The sequence below is a fragment of the Mobula birostris genome, chromosome 23 (assembly GCF_030028105.1).
Source record: "Mobula birostris isolate sMobBir1 chromosome 23, sMobBir1.hap1, whole genome shotgun sequence".
Taxonomy (NCBI): domain Eukaryota; kingdom Metazoa; phylum Chordata; class Chondrichthyes; order Myliobatiformes; family Myliobatidae; genus Mobula; species Mobula birostris.
This window is the reverse complement of record NC_092392.1, coordinates 61,976,284-61,992,778: the sequence shown is the minus strand read 5'-3', so window position 1 is coordinate 61,992,778 and position 16,495 is coordinate 61,976,284. Positions and strand designations below refer to the sequence as shown.

General features: G+C 40.4%; 1 protein-coding gene across 13 annotated transcripts in view; it reads right to left on the bottom strand.

The window, feature by feature from the left end:
- Positions 1-16,495, bottom strand: part of cfap54 (cilia and flagella associated protein 54) — a 482,407-nt gene that overhangs the window by 447,754 nt on the left and 18,158 nt on the right. For all 13 annotated transcript variants that reach the window (XM_072241335.1, XM_072241340.1, XM_072241339.1 and 10 more), the window contains 5 exons: positions 16,032-16,203; positions 11,714-11,772; positions 5,385-5,528; positions 479-592; positions 283-384 (listed from right to left, as the gene is read on the bottom strand). In XM_072241335.1, coding sequence (XP_072097436.1) covers positions 283-384; positions 479-592; positions 5,385-5,528; positions 11,714-11,772; positions 16,032-16,203 — 591 coding nt within the window. The remainder of the gene's footprint in view (positions 1-282; positions 385-478; positions 593-5,384; positions 5,529-11,713; positions 11,773-16,031; positions 16,204-16,495) is intronic.

Here is a 16,495-nt window from a genome sequence, read left to right as displayed (position 1 = left end):
GGCGCATGGTAAAGGGCAGTCTTTATACCAAGGAAATGGGATGGTTTATTGACTTACTGTACACACTTTAATGATTATGAACCATGGTTATCTTTTTCTTTAATTAAGCATTATGATGGATAGAGATCAATGAACAGCAGCTTTACCAAATGTTTAAAGTAACATCACAATTCAATGACACATTTATGCAGAATAATTTTAGAAAGCATCACTTCTTCATGGTCCCCAAATTAACCAAGGTTAACCTTGGTTCAATACTATTCTAGTTAATTAAAAACTTACATTGTGAGTATCTCTGTAGTTAGTTTTCAACTTAGGTCGCAAAATTCCTTTTGGTTTTCTTCTACTTTCAAAAACTGCTCTTTTGAAGATCATTACAGATACCTAAAAGAGGTAATGTATTTTCAATCCAAATGTATTTTTTAAAAAAACAGAATGTTAAATTTCACTAAACATTTTATATTGCCACATTAGGTACCTTGATAGTGGCCTCCCTAAAGATTTTAGTAGTTTCAGGACTTGGAGGAGATGAGCTCATTATTTCCAGACGGTTCAATTCACTGATCTTCCCTAAAGCACGGCGAGCGAATGTCTATTTTAAAACAACAAAGAGAATATTAACATGCTAAATGAAGGATGAGAATATGTAGCATATTAATTTACCACAAAATGGTATATTGGCCCAGAATTTGCCGCCCATAGCGGAGAAACAAAGTATGCTGTCATACTCAAAAAATTAAGCTACCTCTGGGGCACACATTTCCTATTTCTTATTTTATGTCAAAGGATGTCATTTCTATTTCTATGATATCACCAAGTGGTCCCACTAATCAAGATGAAGATTCCTTTAAATTCTGCAACAGTTCTTATTAAAGTCAGTGAACTGTCAAACCACTTCAGTGTGTCTCTCTCCACATCTGAGGCCATATCCAAAAGCTCTGATGGGTTATTAAGAGAGGTGAGAAGATATACTTGTAATGACGACTTGATGAACTCAGGCTACATTCTCTGGATGAACAAAGGTGAGAACGGGCATAATAATGTTGGTCAGAGTTAAAGTGCAATCATGGAATTTCACAGGACAGATCATTGCATCTGTTCCATCTCTATCCGAGAGTATGCCAAAGGTATCTCCATTGCCAAACAATGAAATTGCAAATTCTTAGAGATGATGGGCAAGAACAACAGATCAAACAGAATTGAGAAGTTAAAGTATAATTAATTAATGATGAAAACAATTAAAAACTTAACTTTAAAACATTCTGCAAAGGAATAACATGAGTGGATGCTGTATGAGATTTAAGAAAGTAGCAAGCTATGTTAAGAGGTATGTAAGCCATACATTCCTTGGATAATATGACCATATGACATTGGAGCAGAATTAGGCCGTTCAGTCATGGCTTATTTATTATCCTTCTCAACATCATTTTCCTGCCTTTTCCCATAACCTTTGATGCATTTACTAATCAAGAACCTATCAAGCATTTCTTTTAATATATCCAATCACTTGGCCTCCACATCTGTGAGCAGCATGGTAGCATAGTGGTTAGCACAATGCTTTACAGTACAAGGAAAATGGGCTCAAGTCATGCTGCTGTCTGTGAAGAGTTTGTACGTTCTCCCTGTGACCATGCAGATTTCCTCTGGGTGCTCCAGTTTCCTCCCAAAGGCATAACAGTTGGTAGGTTAATTGGTCATTGTAAATTGTTCTGTGATTAGGCTAGGATTAAATTGAGGCAACACATATCAAATATGCTGGTGAACGCAGCAGGCCAGGCATCATCTCTAGGAAGAGGTACAGTCGACGTTTCAGGCCGAGACCCTTCGTCAGGACTAACTGAAGGGTTGCTGGGTGGGCAGCTCAAACGGTCGGAAGGGCTTACTCCATGTTATATCTCAATAAAATAAAAATAAAATTAAAAATTCTAATCTCAAACTGCCTTGCAGCCAATACCACTTTTAGGGAAGGTTTTGGGAGTTAACCCAGAGGAAAGATCCAGAGCTGGAGTCCCTAAATCAGTCCTACGTTGAGTTCCTACGTTGAATAGCAACTCCTGCTGGTACCAAACTGCATTGGTCTCTGTTGTTCCTTTGGATTCATAAGCTGCACGGGCGGGGGGGGGGGGGGGGGAAGAGGAGCCTGGTGTGTGGGCAACAGCTTGCTCTCCATACATACCTGCCTTGAGTATTGACTTTGACATAGACAATTAGGAAGCAACGTCCATGATCAATCCCAACCAACAGAAGGCCACCATGGCCTCCACAGCTATCTGTTGCATTGAATTCCACAGATTCACCACCCTCTGGCTACAGTTGTTCCTTTTCAGCAGTTGTTCTAAAGGGATGTCCTTCTAAATTGAATCTATGCCCTCTGGTCCTACAGTCCCCACTATAGGAAACGTTCTCTCCACATCCACTCTATTTAGGCCTTTCAATATTCAATAGGTTTCAATGAGATCCTTCCTCATTATTCTAGGCTCCAGTGAATATACGGCCAGAGCCATCAAGCATGCCTGATACATTAGCTATTTCATTCCTGGAATCATTCTTGTGAACTTTCTCTGGACCATCTCCAATTTCTTGGATAAGGGGCCAAAATCTACTTACAATACCTTAGAGAAGGCTGACCAACATTTTAAAATGCCTCAGCACTACAACCTGGCTTTTAATATTCAACTCCTCTCGAAATGAATGTGAATATTGCATTTTCCTTCCTTACTACCAATTCAACCTACAAGTTAACCTTCAGGAAATCCTGCACATGGACTCCAAAGTCCCTTTGCAGAAGTGATTTCTGAATTTTATCTTCAATTAGAAAATGGTCCATGCCTTTATTCTGCCTGCCAAAGTGCATGACTATGCACTTCCCTACACTGTATTCCATCTGCCACTTTTTTGCCCATTCCCCTAATCTGTCTAAGTCCTTCTGTAAACTTCCTACTTCTACCTGCCCCTTCACCTACCTTGGTATCATCCACAAAAATGGGCACAAAGCCGTCAATTCCAATATTCAAATCATTGACACATGACGTGAAAAGGAGCGGTCCCAACACAAACTCTTGCGGACCACCACTAATCACTGCCAGCCAACCAGAAAATGCCCCCTTTATTCCCACACTTTGCCTTCTGCCAGTCAGCCTATCTTCTGCCATGCTAATATCTTTCCTGTAATACTATGGGTTCTTATCTTATTTAGCAGCCTCGTGTGTGGCACCTTGTAAAAGGACTTCTGAAAATCCAAGTAAACAACATCTACAGACTCTCTTTTATCTATCTTGTTTATTACTTCTTCAAAGAATTCCAACAGATTTGTCAGGCAAGATTTCCTTAAAGAAACCATGCTGACTTTGGCCTATTTTATCATGTGCCTTCCAAATACCCTGAAACCTCATCCTTAAAAATAGATTCCAACATCTTTCCAACCACTTAAGTCAGATTAACTGGCCTATAATTTCCTGTCTTTTGTTTCCCTTACATTTTAAATAATAGAGTGATATTTGCAATTTTCCATTCCTCCGGAACCTTTCCAGAACTTAGTGATTCTTGAAAGATCACTACTAGTGTCTCCACAATCTCTTCAGCTACCTCCATCAGAACCCAAGAGTGTAGTCCATCTGGTCCAGGTGACTTATTACCTTCAGACCTTTCAGTTTTCCAAGCACCTTTTCCTTAGTAATGGCGACTACACTTACTTCTGCCTTGACACTCTTGAAGTTCTAGCATACTTTTGGCGTCTTCCACAGTGAAGAAGAAGGAAGCCCTTAACTCCGAGTGGAGTCATTGGGACGCCGTCATGACCATGTCTTTTTAGCAGGCTTTCTTATTTTTATGAGGCCGAGTTGCTAGCTCGACACTCAACCCAGCATGGATGGAAAGCGTGCAAGGGAGCTGGCTGGATTCAAACTCAGGAGCCTTCGCTCCAAAGTCGGGCGCTGATGCCACCACTATGCCACCAGCCAGCCGTTCCACAGTGAAGACTGGCGCAAAATACTTATTAAGCTCATCTGCGATTGTTTTGCCCCCATTGCTACCTCTCCAGTGTAATTTTCCAGCAGTCCAATATCCACTCTTGCCTTTCTTTTCTGGAAAAAAAAATTCTGGCATCCTCTTTTATATTATTGGCTTCTATTCTTTCATTGATTTTTTTTGTTACCTTCTAATATATCAAAAATTATTGGGAAGCTTTTATAAACCAACAGATGTCCTCTCTTTTCCTTTTATGCTTTTTTTTTTTACTTCCCTTGTCGGCCCCAATTACCTCATCCTTCCTTTAGAATACTTCTTCTTTGAGATGAATCTACTTGCACCTTCTGAATTACTCCCAAAAACACCAGCCATTGGTGTTTTGCCATCCTCCCTGCTAGTGTCCTCTTCCAATCAACTTTAGTCAGTTCCTCTCTTATGCTTCTGTAGCTCCCTTTACTCCACTGTAATACATACATCTTGTTTTAGCTTCTCCCTTTCAAACTGCAGGGTGAATTCTAATATATTATGATCACTGCCTCTTAAGTGTTTCTTAACCTTAAACTCACTAATCAAATCTGGTTCACTTAGCAACACCCAATCCAGAGTTGCCTTTTCCCTCATGGGCTCAACCACAAGCTGCTTTAAAAAGCCATCTTGTAGGTGTAACACGTTCTTTTTGTACCTTCTCCTGAAGAGATTCCAATGATCCAGAAATCTGAAACCCTGCCGCCTCCATCAATTCATCAGCCACACTTTTATTTGCCAAATCATCCTATTCTTACCCTAACTAGCATTGGGCACAGGCAGCAATCTAGAGTGGTCCTACGGGTCCTGCTTACAGCTTTCTACCAAGTTCCCTATATTCTCTCTTCAGGACCTCATCTTGACTCTAAATATCAACTGTCCATTTCCCTCCACAGTTGCTATCTGACCTGTTGAGTTCCTCCAGCAGCTCTTTTTTTTTTGCTCCAGATTTTAGCATCTGCAGTCTCTTGTGCCTCCATTAACCATATCTCCCTTGATTCCCTTAATATCCAGTGCCAGAGCCAGGGCCAGAGACAGACAAGACAGAGATGTTCATGCATCTATATATCTAACAAGCATAAGGCTAAAAAAGAAAATAAGGTGAGTGCACAAGAATTTAGTTAACTACAGGAAACATTTCAAATGGAAAATGAAGTTAAAAGTAATTATTTTTTTTAAAAGTTACATTTTTTTAGATGAATAAGAGGAATGTGGAAGTCATCAAGGTATTTCTCTGCCAATGTGAAGGTTTGGCAGATGTAAATGTAGATTAAAAGTAATTTGTATTTTTACATTTGAAGAATGGATTATGCAGTGTGGAGAGAATACAAAACAAAAATGCAACATGAACAAAGATTAAATAGATGTTGATTAGAACAATTAAAATATTATACCTCTCCAAGTATGCCAGAGTCACAGTCATAGTAACACTGACACACAGCTGTATAAAGTGTGGCTCTCCAGCTAAGATAACGAACTGTCAAAAGTGGGGCAGATGATTCCATGCTGATGCTGGCCCACAGTACATATTCAAAAGCCTATTCAAACAACATGAGTCATGAAACACAGTCAGATTCTCAATATAGCTGAAAATTAAACTATCCCCCCAGTGTCTTTTTTTAAATTTATCTATATTATCTGGACTAGAAATTCTCTGACTTTAAATAGATCCATAATCAGGTATTGTGTTACTTACCTGCACCTGTTCATCCCAGCACTGCTCATGCCCAACGTTCTGTCATTATCACTGTGTAACAGCAAGTCTGTCTCTTCTATGTGCAAACATTATTTTCCCAATTATAGCATAGCTGGGGCTTGTTGGCAAACCGATACCTTTCAGCATTGTAGCTGATCCTGTGCTAATTACCATCAACTCTCAGAAAGTTATCAGGCTACATTTGCTTGAGGTTTCCCACCAAGCTGCTGGGAACACAACCTCAAAAGGGAAGACAGTGAGCACTAGTATTCACAGGCACTAGCCTGCTGGTTGCAAGTTCCAAAAGATATATGGTTAATCATCATGGATTTATACCTTGGTCTGTGCATCCTGGCAAGAATCTCACTAGTCCATTCTCACTCCCAAGGTAAATAATGCTAATAAGCAAGAGGCAGAGAACATGTCACTGTGATTTACACTCCAAGCAGAATCTCAGATCAGGATAGGCTGAATGAGCAAAGCAAGGTGTAGAAGTGGAAGAGGAACGTAGGACACTTCCAGACCTGCTTTGAGAACAGAGGTACGTGTCGTGGGAGCAGACACTTTGTGAGGAGCATTAAATCAATATCCTGCTGTTTATTAGCCCGTCCCTTACAGTCTTTCCTTTCAGTCTTACTTATCCGACCACCTTTCTTGTCCTCAACCCTACCACCTATTGCCTTGCTGCTGTGGTTTAAACCCTCTCAAGTGGCACTAGCAAACCTCTTAACAAGGATAGTAGTATCCCTTGATTTCAGATGCAAACCATCTTGTTTGTACAGGTCCTAAGAGAGAGCCCAATGATCCACAGATCCAAAGTTCTCCCATCTGCAATATGTGGCAAATGAACTTCCTTCCCCTTATACTCCAGCCAGCTGCCTCAACCCAATTCCAGCACTTCACTACACAGGAAGATATTCATCATTAATTTTAAACCAATGAGGGATAACTTAGTCATTAAAGAAACTTTATAAATGCAAGTTTGCACTGCAAGCTCAGAGGGAGATGGAGGAAAAATAACTGATACAAATCTAGGTAAAGGAAGAGGACCAAATGCAGACAAAAAGAGAAAGATAGTATTATCACTCAAACATATGGAATTCTTGGGGCAGTCCCTTAGAATTGAGGATGAACTATCTGCACCAGGGACAGCTGTTAAGCTATCAGCAGCAGGAGTGTGGTTATGTAAGCACACAGAGTGCAGAGAAACATACTCTAATCACTCATTCACTACATCACAGATACACAAGTGTTCTTCTCCTAAACTCCCCTACTCCATTATCCTTCTCCCCTTACTCTCTGAGTCTCCAAAGTTCTCACTTACTTCCCCTCCCTGCCTTTTTCAGTCTCCCCACTCTGTTAGTCCTCACCACTTTTAGCTCCTACTCCCTTTGTTCACCTCCTGCCCAGTTAAGTATCTCCTTATGATACACACATATCAACTCTATCCCTGGTGCTCCCCAACTGCTAGCCATTTACTCTCTCTTAAAGCAAAGTCATCCACCTAACTGTTGCCTCCCTGGTGCCAGGGTCCCTGGTGCCAGGGTCCATGATATCTCGGATAGAGTTCTCGGTATTCTCAGGAGGGAGGGTGAGCAGCCAGATGTCGTGGTCCATGTAGGGACCAATGACGTGGATAAGAAGAAAGAGGAGGTCCTACAAAGAGAATTTAGGGAGTTAGGTGCAAAGTTGAAGGACAGGACCTCCAAGGTTGCATTCTCAGGATTGTTACCTGTGCCACGTGTTGGTGAGGCTAGAAATAGGAAGATAATGCAGCTAAATACATGGCTAAGGAGATGGTGCAGGAGGGAGGGCTTCATGTTTCTGGACAATTTGGCTTTGTTCCAGGGAAGGTGGGACCTGTTCTGACGGGACGGTTTGCACCTGAACTGGAGGGGGACTAACATCCTTGCGGGTAGATTTGCTCTGGGGGATTTAAACTAGATTTGCAGGGGGAGGGGAACCAGGGTGTTAGAACCGATATTGAGGTGGAGGAGGATAAATGTCATGAGAGGACTGCATGTATAGACAGATATCAAAGGCTTGTATGTGGTAGAAATGTTCTCAGATGCATCTATTCCAATGCAAGGAGTATCGTAGGTAAGGCAGATGAGCTTAGGGCGTAGATTGGCATGTGGGATTACGACATTATTGCTATTAGTGAGACTTGGTTGCAGAAGGGGCAGGACTGGCGGTTTACTGTTCTGGGGTTCCATTCAGACGTGTTGGGGGGGGAGGGATGAAAGGGGGAGGAGTGGCATTACTAGTCAGGGAAAATTTCACAGCTGTGCGTAGACAGGACAGCCCGGAGGGCTTGTCTACAGAGGCCATATGGGTGGAGCTGAGGAACAGGAAAAATGTGACCACATTAATAGGGTTGTATTATAGACCACCCAATAGTCAGAGAGAATTGGAGGAGCAAATCTGTAGAGAGATAGCAGACCGATGTAAGAAACGGGAAGTTGTAATAGTAGGAGGAGATTTTAACTTCCCACATATTGACTGGGACTCCCACACTGTAAAAGGGCTAGATAGCTTGAGTGTGTCAAATGTGTTCAGGAAAGTTTTCTAAATCAATATATAGAGGTACCTACGAGAGAGGATGCAGTACTTGATCTCCTATCAGGGAACCAGACAGGTCAGGTGACAGAAGTATGTGTAGGCGAACATTTTGGGTCCAGTGACCATAATGTCATTAGTTTCAAGTTAATTATGGATAAGGATAGGTCTGGTCCTCGAGTTGAGGTTCTAAATTGGAGAAGGGCCTATTTTGTGGAAATGAGAAAGGATCTAGGAAGAGTTGATTGGGATAAGTTGTTCTCTGGCAAGGATGTGTTCAGTAAGTGGAAGGCCTTCAAAGGCGAAATTTTGGGAGTGCAGAGTTTGCATGTTCCTGCCAGGATTAAAGGCAAAGTTAACAGGCATAGAGAACCTTGGTTCTCAAGGGATATTGGCGATCTGGTTAAGAAAAAGAGAGAGGGTAAAAGAGAGAGGTATAGCGGGTATAGGCAACAAGGAATGAATGAGGTACTTGAAGAGTATAGAAAATGTAAGAAAATACTAAAGAAGTGTCAGGGGTTTCTTCTTTTATGTTCCTGATGAGGCTAACCAAAATGGCTTCTTTGTTATGTTAACTGCTGAGAAAGTTCTCTCTCTAGCAGCTTGTTTGGGTTATATTACTGATAAGAGCATTGTATTCATTTGCTAACCAATTGGGATAGATGTTATCCTTTCTTGTGTGTCTGTAAGCTATTGTTTCGCAGGCTTTGGAGCAGAAGGTGATGGGGACAGAGAGAGGAGGCGCGATGCTGTAAGCTGGGTGGCGGGACGGACCCCAAGCGGGAGTCTGAGGCCCAGGGTGTTCAGTGAGGAGAGGAGACGAAGACAGACTCGTGTGAAGCATCTAGTCGACCACCGTGGTTGGTCCCGGGGGAGGGTCGAGGAGGTCGGAGGGGATCAAATGGTGGAAAGAAGACTCCGTTAATTGAGCTCCAACTGTTGTGCACGAAGTGGTTGAACTTTGATAAGATTGGCGCCTTTTACTTTCCTTTTATATTTTATCTCTATTAATTACATAGTTCCAGTAAGATCTATAGAGCGTAATCATTTAATCACATATGACGTATTGTCTGATATTTGGCGGGGTGGGTACATCACACAGCATCCACCCAAACTCGATTACCTAGTTTGGCGGGGCCGAAGGCTGCTCCCCCGAGACGAAAGTGAGCTGAGTGAGCCTGAGGCTTACCAGGGGGTACAGGAGGAAATCAGGAAGGCAAAAAGACATGAGGTTGCTTTGGCAGATAATGTGAAGGTAAACCCAAAGGGTTTCTACAAATATATTAAGAGTAAAAGGATAGTAAGGGACAAAATTGGTCCCCTAGAAGATCAGAGTGGTCATCTATGTGTGGAGCCTCAGGAGATGGGGGAGATCTTAAACAGTTTTTTTTTGCATCAGTATTTACTCAGGAAACTGGCATAGCGTATATGGAAGGAAGGGAAACAAGCAGTAGTGTCATGGAACATATAGAGATTAAAGAGGAGGAGGTGCTTGCTGCCTTACAGCGAATAAAGGTAGATAAATCCCCTGGGCCTGACATGATATTTCCTCGGACCTTGAGAGAGACTAGTGTAGAAATTGCAGGGGCCCTGGCAGAAATATTTAAAATGTCCTTCGCCACGGGTGCGCTGCCGGAGCATTGGAGGGAAGCTCATGTTGTTCCGTTGTTTAAAAAAGACTCCAAAAGTAAACCAGGTAATTACAGGCCGGTGAGCCTGACATCGGTAGGAAAATTATTGGAAGGTGTTCTGAGAGTTTGGATATACAAGTATTTGAACAGCCAAAGGCTGATTAAGGATAGTCAGCATGGCTTTGTGCGTGGTAGATCATGTTTAAAGAATCTTGTAGAGTTTTTCGAGGGGGTTAGCAAGAAAGTAGATGAAGGAAAGGCTGTGGATGTTGTCTACATGGATTTTAGTAAGGCTTTTGACAAGGTCCCACATGGGAGGTTAGTTCAGAAGGTTCAGACACTAGGTATCCATGGACAGGTTGTAAACTCGATTCAAAATTGGCTGTGTGGGAGAAGATGGAGAGTGGTATTGGATGATTGCTTCTCAGACTGGAGGCCTGTGACTAGTGGTATGCCTCAGGGATCTGTGCTGGGACCATTGTTGTTTGTTGTCTATATCAATGATCTAGATGATAATGTGGTAAATTGGATCAGCAAGTTTGCTGATGACACTAAGATTGGAGGCATTGTGGACAGCGAGAAAGGCTTTCAAAGCTTGCAGAGGGATCTGGACCAACTGGAAAAATGGGCCAGAAAATGGCAGATGGAATTTAATGCAGACAAGGGCGAGGTGTTGCATTTTGGAAGGACAAATCAAGGTTGGACATACACAGTAAATGGTAGGACACTAAGGAGTGCAGAGGAACAAAGGGATCTGGGAGTTCAGATACATAATTCCCTGAAAATGGCATCACAGGTAGACAGGGTTGTAAAGAAGGCTTTTGGCATCCTGGCATTCATAAATCAAAGTATTGAGTATAGGAGTTGGGATGTTATGGTGAGGTTGTATAAGACATTGGTGAGGCCAAATTTGGAGTATTATGTGCAGTTCTGGTCACCTAACTATAGGAAGGATATCAGTAAGATTGAAAACGTGCAGGGAAAATTTACTAGGATGTTGCCGGGTCTTCAGGAGTTGAGTTACAGGGAAAGATTGAACAGGTTAGGACTTTATTCCTTGGAGAGTAGAAGAATGAGGGGGGATTTAATAGAGGTTTACAAAATAATGAGGGGTATAGACAGAGTAAATGCGAGTCGGCTCTTTCCACTTAAATTAGGAGAGATAAATGAGAGAGGACATGGCTTTAGGGTGAAAGGGGAAAAGTTTCGGGGGAACTTCTTCACTCAGGAGAGTGGTGGGAGTGTGGAACAAGCTGCCATCTGACTTGGTAAATGCGGGCTCACTCTTAAGTTTTAAGAATAAATTGGATAGGTACATGGATGGGAGAGGTCTGGAGGGTTATGGACTGGGTGCAGGTCAATGGGACTAGCGGAATAAAGTTTTGGCACAGACTAGAAGGGCCAAATGGCCTGTTTTCCATGCTGTAGTGTTCTGTGGTTCTAATAATGTGAATCAACCACCTCAGAGCTCATTCCCTAATTACCATCCTCAAGACACTGCAAAGGTTGGGAAAGGGAAACAAATAGGCGTATATGCATCAAATTGTTTAAAAATATTTCAGTAAAACACTTCAGGTATTTTATTTATACCACGTAAGTGCATGTTAATTTATTATAATATCAAGAGAAAAATTAAAATGTAAACAAGAAATGGGAAACATTTCTTTTAACTTTCTGTAGAGGATAAACACTGTAGCAGTGTACCTCATGTAAAGTTATACCTGCTTAGTACAAAAAAAATGAACTCCAGTAGTTCTGCGTGGCTTTCCTGACAATCAACAATGCAAAACTTATCCCAACATTGAAGATAAAAGAACACCAATTTAATGTGTCTTACCTGAGCATAGAATGCTAAAACCATTAAATGTCTACAGATGGTATAAATGTAAGTTGTACCTAAAAACAGAGAAATATATCAATACATTCTACAAATGGAAAGATACATTTAAACTAATGATGCTTAATTAATGGCTACTTTTAAGGAAAATACACTTTTGCTTTGAAACAATTGACAACTTAAAGTACTAACTATTTTGTCTTCTGCATTTGAATAATTCAGGAAACATGAGAGGCATGTTCAGTTTATATGCTATTTGCATGATACCACATTTAATTTTATAAAATTGCGCTATTGCAAAATTAAAAAGGACAATCATGAACCATTGATTTAATGTTATGGAGGTATGGGTTCAACGGCTAAAGTAAGTTCATAATAAAGTAGCTATCAATGTACATATCAGGATTGGTCCAGAGAGCAATAGCAGTAAAATTGGAGTTAGAGCAAACACACAAATTTTTTTAAAGTAAAACAAATATTAGAAAGGAACATTATTCCTGATGAAGTACTTACTGTGACAGTACTTACCACAGTACATGTAATAGAATATAAACTCAAAGTAGTTCCTAACAGAGTTTGGCATTATTGATGGTTATAAAATTAGGTAATGATATTGAAATTACAACAGGACTGACATTGCTATATGCCATCAAGTTGCAGGTAAAACCAATGCTGCCACTAATAATATTTCCTGATGAAGCAGCATGTCTTCTTTGAAATACATATTGCCTCCTGAACTTTCATTATTTGGAAAGTTGTAACAGGGCAGCAGGGGTTGATGGAAGAAAATCTGTCAACTCTGCAAGTTATCAACCAATTCACTTTATGAGCTGTATCACTCCAAATTACTTCACATTAATGTGTCATACAGTAAATTCATACAATAAACAGTAAATAAATATTTACTCCCAATACGAGAACAATCTGCAAAGCTACCAGATATCCCTTTCTCTACAATGGTGCAAAGTGCCATCTGTCAAAATCAGAATCAGGTGTATTATCACTGACATACATTCTGTGCCACTTCATTGGATATATCTGTACACCTGCTTGTAATGCAAATATCTAATCAAACAATCATGTGCCAGCAACTCAATTCATAACAACCAGGGCATGGTGAAGAGTTTCAGTTGATGTTCAGACAATGGGGAAGAAATGCAATCTGTGTGACTGACTGTAAAATGATTGTTAGTGCTAGACAGGGTCATTTGAGTATCTCAAAAACTGCTGATCTCCTGGGATCTTCACGCACAAACTCAGTTTCTAGAGTTTACAGAGAATGGTGCAAAAAACAACAAAAAAATCCAGTGAGCAGCAGTTCTGTGTGTAAAAATGCCTTTTTAATGAGGAAAACATGAAGGCAGCAGTAACTCAAATAACCACACGTTACAACAGTGGTGTGCATAAGAGCATCTCTAATCACACACGTCGAACCTTGAAGTGGATATGCTGCAACAGCAGAAGACAGCACAATTTCATTCCTATATCTAATGAAGTGGCCACTGAGTTTAGGAGATTGGGATTGAGCAAATCCCTTGATAACTATGAAAAGGTTAGGAGTACTCTTAAAGAGGAAATAAGGTGAGGGTATAAGATAAATCTGGCAAGTTAAGTTAAAGAAAATCCCAGAAGGTTCTATAGCAACAGTATATTAAAAAAATATCTTGAGAGAGTAGATCCCATTAGCGATCAGCAGGGCTGGCTATGCCTTGAGCCATAGAAGATGGGTGATTCTTAATGAATACTTCTCCTCACTGTCGATTGAGGAGAAAATAATGGTTGCTCAAGATATACGGAAAGAAGTGGAGATGTTTTAAGAAAACATTCATATTACCAGGGAAGAGGTATTTGCAGCCTTACAGTACATTAAGATGGATAAATTCCAGGGCCTGACAAAGTGCATCCTCGGACTTTATAAGAAGCTAGAGAGGAAACTGCAGATGCCCTTAGGAGATATTTGCCTCATCAGTAGTCATCTGTGTAGTTTCCAAAGACTGGGAGGTGGCTAATTTTGCACTGTTGTTTAAAATGGATAGTGAGGACAAGCCAAAGAACTACACCAGTTGTGCAGAAATTACTGGAAAGAACTCTGAGGGACAGAATCTAACAGTATTTGGATAGACAGAGCCTGATTTGGACGAATGAGTATGATTGTGTGTGGAAATTAATGCTCGATGAACCTTTAGAGTTTTTTGAAGTAACCAAAAAGGTAGATGACTATAGGGCTGTGAATGCTGTCTATTCAGACTTTAGCAAGGTCTTTGCCAAGATTCCACATGGTAGATTGCTCTGAAAGGTTAAGTCTCATGGGATAAAGGGGGATCTATTTAGGTGAATTGAAAATTGGCTCGGAGGCAGGAAACAGAGGGTAGTGACTAAAGGTTGTTTCTTGGAAAGGAGAAATGGAGGCCAGTGACTAATGGTATTCTGCAAGGGTCAGTGTTTGGACCCTGGTTATTTATTATATTTTTATGTAATTGATTTGGATGTGAATGTACAAGGCTTGATCAGCAAGCTTGCAGATAGCATAAAATTAAGAGATGTTATTGATAGGGAAGAAGATTATCATTGATTACAAAGGATCTTCATCAGTTCAAGAAGTTAGCGGTATGGCAAATACAATTCAATACAAATAGGTGTGAGGTGATGTTTTTCGGAAAGTCAAACCTGCATAGGACTTATACTATGAATGGTAGGGCACTATGGAGTGTAATGGACCAGAGGAACTTTGAAGAACAAATTTATAGTTTGTTGAAACTGGCAGACAGGTAGACAGAGTGGTAAGGAGGTGTTTAGCACGCTGGCCTTTATCAGTCGGGGCACTCCATATAGGATTGAGGCACTGTGTTGCAAAGATGTAAGCCATTGGTGAGGCTGCAGTTGGAGTACTGTGTAGAGCTTTGATCACCCTGTTATAAGATAAACTGGAAAAAGTGCAGCAAAGATTTATTTTTATTTTAGTTTATTGAGAGATATAATGCGGAACAGGCTTTTTTGGCCCACCAAGCTGCGTCACCCAGCAACCCAGCAATTTAACCCTAGCCGAATCACAGGACAATTTACAACAACCAATTAGCCTGCTAACTGGTACATCTTTGGACTGTGGAACGAAACCGGAGCACCCAGAGAAAACCCACGTGCACACAGGAAAAATGTACAAACTTTCTTACGAGAAAGTCCCCAGGACTTAGGGTCTTGTGTTACAGGGAGTTGCTGGCTAAGCTAGATCTTTATTCCTTGGAAGTGTAAGAGTATGAGGGACAACCTTACTAAAATGTTTTAAATGATGAGAGGCATGAAAAAGGTGGATGGTAACAGTCTTTACCCCAGGGTAAGGGAGAACAAAAGTAGAAGGTGAGAGGGGAAAGATTTAGAAAGGACCTGGGGTGAAAACATTTTCACACAGAGGGTAATAAGTATATGGAACAATCTGCCAGAGAAAGTGATTGAGACAGGTACAATAGTACATTTAAAGAACACTAAGAGAGGTATATGCAGGGGCAGGATTATGGGCTGTATGCAGGAAATTGGAACTAGCTGATTGGGCACCACGGTTGGCATGGACTTGTTCGCTGAAGGTTCTGTATCCACGTTGTATTTTTCTATGGCTTTAACTTCCTTTTTTTTGACTATTTTTATAATGTTCTTTTGAAAACCATTAAAAGAATCTGCTTGCACAATTCTCGGGCTGTGCATCCCATGTGAATAATCACAGAAATGTCTTTTACAAGTCTATATTGTTATTTATAAACAAGTAACATTATTTTTCCCAAAATAATGATTAATGTTGAGAAATTTCTCAACCTCCAATATAGAGTGATCCGCAGGTAGTTATCCACCATGATCAAGCAACACACATAGAAGCCGCTGGTGAACGCAGCAGGCAAGGCAGCATCTCTAGGAAGAGGTGCAGTCGACGTTTCAGGCCGAGACCCTTGTTGCTTGCTGTTGTTTGTTTATCCACCATGATCGTTTCTTTTGTCCACTTAAAAACACTAACTGGTATATTCTTTGAAGAGAAAACCTTTCTGCACTATGGAAATTTCTACACCATGCCTGCAGCTTTCCATTATGATCAGGTGACAAATAAGATTCCATTCCAATCTTACAAACCCAAAAACCATGCTTATAGGCAATTTAGAAAAATAAAAAAAGATAAAAGGAAAAGTTGTACCAAACTTGTACCAGTAATATTTAGATACTCTAACAAAGTAAAATAATTTTTGGCTTCTCAATAAATAGGAGTGTACAGGCAATAATCTCTTTTAATAATGTAAATTTGTTATTGTTTTTGAAAAGCAAGAATAAAATAGAATACCATTGAAAATGATCCAGAAAAGATGCTCTTTAGGCAAGGCAACTTGCATAATAAGTCGAAGGAAATTAAGAATACTCCTGCACTTCTTTCTTGACTCCAGATTCAATAGTTTTAGATCAACTTTTTTCACCATTTGGTAACAGCAAACACTGTACATTTGCAGCGCATGAAACTACAAAACAACAGAATAATATTATAAACAATTTGCATAACTAAAGTTATTTCAATTACTATCAACTCAGCCTTCCTCCTATCAGTTTTGAAATATAAGTACTTACATATTCCTGAATTATCAAATGTATTTGCTGCAATCTCTCACATGGCAACAAAATGATTCATTTCACTTATGTTGGGCAAGTATTATACCAAATGTGTATTCATTAAAGCATTTGCCTCTATTGATATTACTGGCACTTACATGTAATATTATTACACAAAAAACAAAATCAGAAGTTAGATTGCAA